The sequence below is a fragment of the Pteropus alecto genome, unplaced genomic scaffold (genome assembly GCF_000325575.1).
Source record: "Pteropus alecto unplaced genomic scaffold, ASM32557v1 scaffold155, whole genome shotgun sequence".
NCBI lineage: Eukaryota > Metazoa > Chordata > Mammalia > Chiroptera > Pteropodidae > Pteropus > Pteropus alecto.
The window spans coordinates 8,225,025-8,235,069 of NW_006438113.1; the positions used below are offsets into that span (position 1 = coordinate 8,225,025).

Below are 10,045 nucleotides of genomic sequence, written 5' to 3' on the forward strand. Positions count from 1 at the left end.
ACAGCAGTCCCTGTAGGTGGAGATAAATTTTATTAGCAAGGCTGTGGCTGGTGACAGCTCCCGAGGCAACGAACTTTCCTTCTTTCATTTGTGATTTGAAATTTCATTTAGTGTGGGAGTTCTTTAAGCTGTTGTTTAGATTTTTGGCTGAATTTAGATAGAAGAGGAAAATTAATGTTGTATGTTTAGAAAAGGATGTCAGGTCCTTTTTTTCTCCTTCCAACAAGTGCTGATGTAGCATCTTCAAGAAATTAAGGAGGATTTCTGCTATGTGATTCTTGTCAAACTCAAAGTAGCTCAACAGACTTAGGATCCAGATGGCACCTGGTCAGTATTCACATGATCATAGCAAGCTGGATGTCTTTTACAAATCTCTGCATTGCATTTATTCGGAAACAATGATGAGACATCAATCGATCATCCATGATGATTTGCTTAAAAAACATTTTATTTAGGACAACCCTAATCTATTTGGGTTTTAGAATTAGGCAAAAAGGACTTATGAGACTTTGCCTCTGTAAGATTAGTAAGGGTGCAAGGAACAGAGTGACTTGACACAGGGCCTTTTCTTTGTCATTTCATTTCTCTCTTCTAGAGGAAGAACAGGAAGTCCGCTGGTCGTTATTAGTCATCAGATTCCTTATAGAATTGCAAAAAGACATTTTTGACGTTGCTTTACATTTTTTTTCTGTTTCCTAAGGTCCTCTTACCTACCTTTTAGTGCGATTTTCTCTCTCTTCCCTTACAATATTATTTTTCTGCCTCTCTTGGCACTTCCTCTTCACCCAGAGATCTCCACCCATTAAAACTTGCTTTCAGGAAAGAACGTGGTATGTGTGTGTAAACTTATGTCACTGTTAGCATATTCTAAGTGATAGTTAATTCTATAATTGGATACCAGACAAAAAATATAAAGAATTTCAATCTCCTTGGCTTAATGGTGGTAGTATTCTAGGACCTAGAGGGGTGTAGAGAAGCTGCTTTCTCTCCATGTAGAACTGGTCCTGAGTTTATCATCATAATAATCCCAGACATTTGTGTCATATTTTATGGTTTTAAAAGTGCTTTGACATCCATGATCTCATTTAGTTCTCATTTGACCATCTGTGCAGTGTAGCATCCCAGTGTGACTTCTGACCAGGGGTCTAAGCTATATCTCAGACAGAACAGCTCCGGTGGGTACAACTCATAGTCCCTCGGCAGCCAGTGAGCTAAGAGACCTAACTGCCAACTGCCACCTTCTCTTTAAATAGATCCACAGCTGCTTGAACCAAACTGTGGTTCCTCAGAGTAGGCCTTATAAAAAGATCGATATTCTCCAAAGTGGATCTGTTTAATATGATTAGAATTCAGGGAGAGAAATATTCTCAGCCTAGCCATCTCTGAACATGGAAAGAATATGGTGCAGGATACTTTCTGCTTTGAGTGTAAATAAATTGAATCTCTTTCATGAAAGAATGGTGTATGACATCTTGGGAAAGTGTCGTTCCTGATGATTTAGCTATTACTGGATTTTTGCCCCCAGCAGACTGTCTTTGTCTCTCACCTGGAAGCCAAATCCTAATGGTCCAATAGAGATGCAAGTTCTTTGCGTGTTCTCACTCTAGCCACCTACACTTGGGCAGTAGCATTAAAGTATTTTCTCTGAGGTGACCCTCTTTGTTCCTCATGGCGGCTTCACCACAGTTGCGTGTGTAGTGAGAGATGGGACTGGGATTCATCTCTCCTGGTGTCCCAGGACAGCCTATTTTCATATTCCTTTTTCTCGACATGAGGAGTGGCCCAGCAGCAGAAATAGGGAAGCCCTCTCCTGCTAGACCCTCCTAAGCAGATCTGATTCTCCAGGTGAGAGGACTTACCTCTCTACTCCCATGTGGCAATGCTGGTAATTTCTACTGGAGCCATATTGCCCTCAAATGAAAAAGGACACATTGCCAGAGACAGAGAATTTAAGCTCCTGGGTCAATCTCCTCTCTTTGCTTTACCCACACAGAAGTCCCTGGTCCCAGCCTCAGGCACATCCCTCGTGGCTCCCTGCCTTGCAATTGAAGAAGATATAGGGTCCAAAAAAGGAGTCTGTGGAAGCCTGAGAAATGATGGAGACATGAGGGACCCTAGGCCTAAAAGCCTGGACTTCATACCCTGGGTGGCACCTGGGAATGTGAGAGATTCTCTTAAAAAGGTTTTCTTTATTATTTGAAAATGCACTGAAGGTTATGTGCTGTCTGTCTGGGGCTCGGACCACCCAAATCTCCTCTCACACTTAATGATTTAATTGTTCATTACTTAGATTTAATTTCTCCTCATTCTTCTCAGGCGATGTTAATGCAAATGAATTTTTCTTCACATAGAGTGATATATTGTTTTCTAAGATGCCAGCGAAGTAGAGGAGAAAGTGGCCTTCTTAACCCAGCGAAGAGTAGAGAGAGAAATGGGATGAAGGGCAGGACTAGTTGAGTATACAGTGTGGGGAAGGTCTCTGATACTCAGCTTGTCAGAAATGGCCATGTGCTACAGCCCACACATAGGACTATTTTAACTGTGCTCTCATCAGGAGGGATACAGTCATTTCTCCCAGGAGTGAACTCGGCTGGGTTAGGACTCATGAGATTGTCACAGAACTGGATTTCACAAGAAGGAATTTCACATGAGTAGTATTTTTGAAAGCAGGTGATGGAGCCATTGTATCGGCCCTTTGTTTCCACAAGGAGTCCTTCATCTCCTTCTAGTACATTGTCCTGAAAGTGAAGGGAAACTTTCCTCCCTGGGGCTCTTTGTGTTTGTTGATACGTGGAAAAAAATAGTAATTTCAGGGCCATAGCGTCTTGATATTAGTGGGAACCTAGAGGGTTCTCTCACTCAACATCTTATACAAAGCAAAAAGTCTTTCTATTGAGACTTGGAGAAATACTTACTGAGTTTTAGGGACAAAGACTGCATTTTTGGAGGCACCCTCCATTTATTTGACAAATTACATCCATGGAAAGCTCCTTTATAAAACAAGCCAAAAAAACTGCTTTCTTGTAATGTATACTCCAGTCTGGCCCCTGGAACAAAGCAAGACAAGCCTAATCATCTCTCTTCATCAAAGTAGCACCTAGGTATTCAGAGGTAACCCTACCATCTCCGTGAAGGCATGGACCTTCTTCAGGCCAAACACTGCTGGCTCTCCTAACTGTTTCTCAAAAGATGTTTTCCAGAACCCACACCTCTCTTTGTGCTTGCCATTTTTCTCTGGAAGTTATTCAGATTATTAGCTTCCTTTCTTAAATTCGACTGTTACAACTGGGTCAAGTACTCTGGACTTGCATGACCAGTTCACAACAGAATGAAACGTTCATTTTCCATGATCTGGAGACCATTTCTAACAAGCAAGCATTGGCTTTCTCTGTAATTTGTCACACAGTTGGCCTCTCTGTGGGTTTTAGTTACCCTCACATTAAAGGTTTTTTTGTTGTTGTTTTTCTTCTCGTATCTGCTGCCAAGTTAGGTCTTCTCATTTTGAATGTATATAAATTGATTTTTCTTAACCTAAATGCTGTACCTGACATTAAGGCTTTTTTGATCTTTTCTGGTTAGTTTTTGCCCGTTTTTCCAACTCCGAAGAACTTTTTGAATCTTGATTCTTTTATCCAGTGTATCATCTATGATTCTCTGCTTCACGCCACTTAGAAATTCTTGAACGAGCTTGCCTCTGGGCCCTTATCTCAGCACCTGACGTAACCATTGAACAGGATCAATTCATCTGCAAGAGACTGCAACATGTCTACATTGTGATTTGCATGACTAATTAGGGCACTGCTCCTCTCAAAGTGTGGTCCCCAGTTCAGCAGCTAAGCATCACCTTGAACTTGTTAGAAATGCAAATTGTCCAGCCTTATCCCATACCCACTGAATGAGAAACTGGGGGAGGAGCCAGCAATGTGTTCTTTCCAACCCTTTAGGTGATTCTGATGCCCGCTCAAGTTTGGTAGCCACTGAACTGGAGTACTGGGAAGGAAGATAAAAAAGAAATCTAAAGTACATAGGCATCCGACAGTCTTAGAGTCTGTTTGAGGAGCCAACTTATGAACAATCTAACCAGACATCCTGGTAGCATGGGCTGATGCATCTGTCACAAATTTCCCTCTGGACTCTATTTGGCTAAAGGACAGACTGGAGGGGAGGACTTGGGCTTGGTAGGTGCAGAAGCAATGTTCCAGAGAGACTGAATGAAGTCTGATGAAGAGAAGAATTGAGTATACACCAAACACCAGACCCAGGCAAGGGAAAGAAAAGGCGAGTCTGGATGACCCTGAGCGATTGGGCAATGCTGCATTTCCCGGAGAAGATTTTCAACAATTGAACATTTAACAAAATAAGGTCTCATACCTGTTTTTCTTTCCACAGGCCCATCTGCTAAACATCCCGAGTTGGAATTGGAAAGAGGGTGATGATGCAATCTGCCTCGCGGAGCTGAAGCTGGGGTTCATCGCCCAGAGCTGCCTGGCTCAGGGCCTCTCCACCATGCTCGCCAACCTCTTCTCCATGAGGTCATTCATAAAGGTAACGTCTTGTCCTATTAGAGCACATTAGCCCCGGATTCAATTTGTCATGGGGTTGAGTAGAGAGCACAGCTTAAACTCAAAACAGATCGACGGGCTTTGACCACTTTGGTTAAGGAGAAATTCCTTGTTACAGATTTGGGCAAGAGGCCAACTTCTTTCAAAATTATGTTTTTATTTTTATTTGGCACATCCACGGCCATTAAATGATTGTTCAAAGCACAATCCTCTCTTTTTTTAGATAAACCACATGTTTATCTATCAACAAAGCCTCCGCTGTTAAAACAAAAATATGATTTATATACATTCCATATGGCACCAGAGCGCCTAAAGAAAAGAATTACCATTTTGCTCTTTTACATCAAGTGGCTGGTGGACCTCTCACTGTGTGGATAAATGCAGACCATGTGTTTGTGCTGAAGCCCAAACCCCAACAACATAATTCATTTATTTATTTCTGTACAATCAAGGAGGCCAGCGGGGCTGACATGCCACGGTTATTTGAATGGAGAGTGAAACGATGAACTGAGTCCTCGGCAGCGGAGCCCTTTATACCATGAGACAGGCGGTCTGGATATGCTCATCTCCTTGTCAGCCGGTTCACCCCACGGAGCTGACTGGGCCGCCACTCTAAAGTGGCCTCTCCCTGCTCCACCAGCTCAGACAAAGAAAGAGCCACCTCTTTCCACAGAGGCCAGGACAGGCATGTTCCAGGACATTGGGCTGAGGGTCCAGGCTCCTATTAAGAGGGCTCTTGTTGTGCAGGATGATGATAATACCCGTCCTTATCCTTGGATTCTTCTCAGCTTAGGTGGTCTAGATGGCAAACCAGTGCAGTAAAACCTATCTAGTTTGGGTCTTTCTGATTTGGTGTTGGTGGCCATTAGCTGAGAATCTGGGCTTACATTCCCTTCCCTTTCATTCATTTATTCACATTCCCCTTCCTGAATTAGAGGTTGAGGTGGGAAAATAGTGAGTCACCAGGATCTTTTATTCATTTATTCACATTCCCCTTCCTGAATTAGTAGAGGTTGAGGTGGGAAAATAGTGAGTCACCAGGAGGTCCTGCAGAAAGGAACAGAGGCTCTGAAATCAAAGATCTCCATCGTTTTGCTGTCATTGTTGCCATATCCACCACCAGCAGTCAGGTCTTTGGTGGAGCTGAGGAAATGGCACTGGATGCAGTGAGAGGGATGGGGTGGGGGAAGATGGGGATGCAGATGATGGACTAACTCATCCTGGGCCTCCACAAGTTGTGTGACTGAGAGCAGGTTATTTTTCTAGGTCTTTACCTACTGTACCCACCTACTTTACATTATTTAGCCAATTTATACTTAATATTATGTAAAAGAACAAATTGTTTTGGAGCCCCTTCAATAACTTTAGCAATGGATGCTTTGATTGAAAAAAATTTTCATAGTCACTGTGTGCCCAAAGACCTCAGCTTCACTGAACTCCTGGCTCAGACCCAGCTCACATATAAGGACATTGCATTCCTCCTAGTGGCTTCTTTAATCCAGGCTGCTATTCCCCTGCCTGGATGAAACCAAGTGCAGGCAAAATGGAGGTGGCAGGGAGGTCCGTGTGGCTGGACTTAGAGACACACCCAAAAGCCAAATGTAGGCTTGTGTCTCCCAAGGCTCTTATATTCAACATGAGGGGCCCAGACCGAGGATAAAGGACTGTCATCAAGTGGGCTCCTCTGGCTCATTCAGCTGAGCCCTATGGTTTGTTCCAGCAAGGAACTGCCTGCAGGACAGGCACACGGTCTGAGGACTTGGGCTCAGCTTCCTCGTATTGATGTGACATGGCCTTGGCAGGGCCCTACTGCACACAGGGCACTTGACATGCGTATGTTTTGATTTTGTGGTGCCTGTTTGGAAACCAGAGCTGCCTGTCAGGAAAATTAATAAAATGGATGTGACACTGATTCTTCAGTGTTATTACCAGCAGGGATTCTTCAGTGTTATTACCAACTTCCCTCAAGACCTTGAAGGGCCTTACCTCTGCAGCCAAGGATGTCCCTTCCAGCCCAACTAACCCCACTGCTAACTTCCTATTTAGGAAGAACGTGTGGGAGAGCCATGGCCGGTCCTGGTGTAACTGAAAACACATTTCTCTCTTGGGGTTATGTTACTGTGTTATTTCTGTCTGGGGCCAGCTCCTCCATGTTTGGAGATAGCTCTCTGCCTATGGCCTTATGACATTCAGGTGGTCTTTTGTGTTGGAATTCTGTAGTGTCGTCTCTGTGCGCTTACCCTCCAAATTTATTTGGGGGGTAGATGGAAAAGGAACTCTATAAACGGATTATTGTTTACAGACATTGCTTCCTTCCCCAGGGTCTCCCATGTCCTATGGCAGAGAAATCATCAGCACTTCCATGGGGACAGGCAGGCCTATTAGGATGGAAGGAGAGGGGAAGAGGCTTTGGCAGCATTTGATCCCTTGAGAAGATTTAGCATTTCTGGAAGCCAAAGTTGGAGTGTGAGCTCACCCTGCCCCTTGCCCTGGGCAGGTACAGTGTCTGATTCTTGGTTTGGCAGAATACACCGTATTCTGTCCCTACTGAGAGAAGAAAAAAGGGGAACAAGACTGAAACAGTGATGACATATCATAGGCAGAAGAAATGACTATTTACCGGGCTTTTAGAGCCAAGACCGAAAGTGAGGGTGAGAAAGCTTAACAAACGAGAGACGGACTGCTGGTGCGTAGCAGTTACAAAAGACGCCCGGCTCGCAGGTACCAGGAAAGATGGGGGAGCTCTTGCTCGTCCCCTCCACAACGTCATTTTCAAAAATCTTCACCTGAGGGCCCCGAGTCATTGCCCCAGAAAGCCTAGCTCCTGTATTGGATATGTTATCTTTGAATTGCTCTAAAATTTTGGGAATCTATATTTTTAACCCACATCTTTGGAGGTAATTAATTTTTTAAGTTTTCTAACTACTGTTGAAGACTTTTTTTTCTGGCTATTTGCGCTTAGTTTTTTTCACTTAACCTTCAAGTGCTCTATAGGGTGTGTGCCAGTCTGCTGGGATTTGTTTAACAAATCCATGCTAACTTTCTAGCCAATACCTTTATGAAAAAGGCTCAGGTGGCTACTCAGGGATCCTTTGGCCCAGTGGCTTATTGCTAATAACAGGTTAAGCATTTTGTCCAGCAGCACCCAGTTCTGCCCTTGACTTCCTTTCAGGAGTGAAGGCAAATGTTCTGGATCCTGTAACTTATCAACATCGGCATTATCAACCAGGCCTGGAACATGCTGTTCATCTACCACTATCTGAATTCCTACCACTCGTCTGTCAGGTTCAAGTGAGAATCTTTCTAATATCTTCTGTAAAGACCAAGACAAGGAACTTATTTAGCCTATTTGTCATTGCCTCATCCGTGAATAAGTGGCCACAGTTATCCTCTACTTGGTTTCCTAGCTTGGATGTAACTTAAGATCTTTTTTTTTTTTTGGTTTGGTTTTAGAATCTTACCATGTAATACTTAACTTTCTCCCCAACATGTCTAATTTCAAGTTGGGGCTTGACCTGCTGTTTTTGTGAATTGTGCTATTATTCTTACTAGGATTACCTGTCCTTGGACATGATAAATTGTGTTTGTGAGTGTTGTATGTGTTTAGAGTGTGATTAATTCTTAAAATTTCTTTTCAGTCTACACTAAGTCTTCAAAATGAGCACATTTAAATCCTCACTATTGCCAACTATTTTACCTTTGCTCATCTACCATTTTATACACATATACACACAGCCTGGAAAATGGCATGCATTCCATAATTATTTCTTGGTCGAATAAATCAGTTATGAAAATGGAGAAAATATGCGATGTACTTTTAAATTTTTTTCCCTATTTTATAAGATTTGTAATTGTGGGTGAGATATTACTTAATATTGGTCACCACAGTGTCTCCTCAAGTGCATTTTCTACTTGTGAATAAAGAAGTACTGGAGACAGCAGGCCCATGTTATTCCGATTGTATCTTGGCTGAGGTGGACTTTACTGAACATAAAAACCATTTGTTCAGTATTATTACCATGATGAGATAAACTTTCAACAATACATTATCTTAACAATAATTGTAGCCAAGGGAATCATTTTTAATACCTTGATTTTGGGTTATGTTTATGTGCATATGTATTTGTATATATGCGTGTATAAAAAACATGGTTTAGGAGCTATTAGAATCTTTAATAATAGCTGAAATATACTAGGCCCTAACTAACTATGTGCCAAGCTCTATGCTAAGTGCCCTATATGCATTATCTCGTTTAATTCTTGCAATGACCCTACTCAAACTTGGTACTATTATTAACCTCACTTTACAGTGGCAGACACTGTGGGTTGAGAGAATTTCAGCAACCTGCGTGAGGACATAAAATTGGAATGATAAACTCAGTTGTTTGAACCCAAGCAAATTGGTTCCACATTCATCATTGGGTAAACCAAGAGGAAATATGATCAATGATAAGAGGGAACCTTAGCTGGTGCCGTCATCTTAGCACAAATCTTAACTTTCTGTAGTTTATGTTATGGAAAGTACTGAATCAATAGAGATTCTCTGGGCATTTACCATATTCTAGGCAGTGTGCTAATCAGCCTGTCATCCTTATGGCCAGGAGGCACTGATAAGTTTCAGGAAGTTTCTCTTTGGATTGGGGTACATGGGCACATGTTTGCACAGCCCCATCCTGTGGGTTTTGCCCCATCCTGTAGGTGGGGGAATTAGTTAGACTTCCAAGAATGAATTGACATCACACTGTTGTATTTGGGGGTGGAGGGGGTAAAGTTAATTGCCTTAGGTAGGTGCTTGTGGGAGACAACAAGCAATTTTTATTGGCTGGTGAGTATAAGCTCTGCAGACCAGAGGTGTTCATCCAGGTGGAGGAAGCGAACTAGAAGCAGGTCTCAACTCTGTGTAGAGTGGAAGAGGTGAGTGACAGGATTTATGGCCAGGGCTCAAATTGATAAGGCTGATATCAAGGTGGCTTTCTACTTCCAGGAGGGAACACTAACGGTGCCAGGGTAGAAGGTTTGTCTGGCAAAGTAAACACATGTAGTGTGAATTAGATAGTGAGATGAAAGCTGTTGCATATTTTATACCCATGGACAGTGTCACTCTAATCACAGATAGTGTCCTGACAGTGGACTTCTGCAGATATCCCTCAACCGGGGGAGAGTGGCTCCCAATACAGCTGTACTCAATTCCTTGGCAATGTCATTCTCACAGCCTCTAGATACATAGATGACACCTACATTGACATCTTCATCCAGAACCTCTCCCCTAAACCCAGCATCATATGTTCAACTGCTATTCAACATCTCTTGAATGTCTCATCTCATCTCAGACTTAACATATTCGGAATAGAATTTCTGTTCTTTGACCATAAACCCATTCTCCCATCACACTGTTGGCAATGCCATCCTTCCCACTGCTTAGACTAAAAACTTCGGAGTCATTTTTGACACCCTTCTTTTTCTTGTGTACCACATTCAGCTCA

The 10,045-nt window shown here is 42.7% G+C and overlaps 1 protein-coding gene across 5 annotated transcripts in view; it reads left to right on the forward strand.

Annotated features, from left to right (window-relative positions):
- The window catches only part of KCNMA1 (potassium calcium-activated channel subfamily M alpha 1), a 686,137-nt gene that overhangs the window by 495,366 nt on the left and 180,726 nt on the right, over positions 1–10,045 (forward strand). For all 5 annotated transcript variants that reach the window (XM_025049379.1, XM_025049381.1, XM_025049380.1 and 2 more), the window contains exon 14: positions 4,390–4,545. In XM_025049379.1, the coding sequence (XP_024905147.1) occupies positions 4,390–4,545 (156 nt within the window). The remainder of the gene's footprint in view (positions 1–4,389; positions 4,546–10,045) is intronic.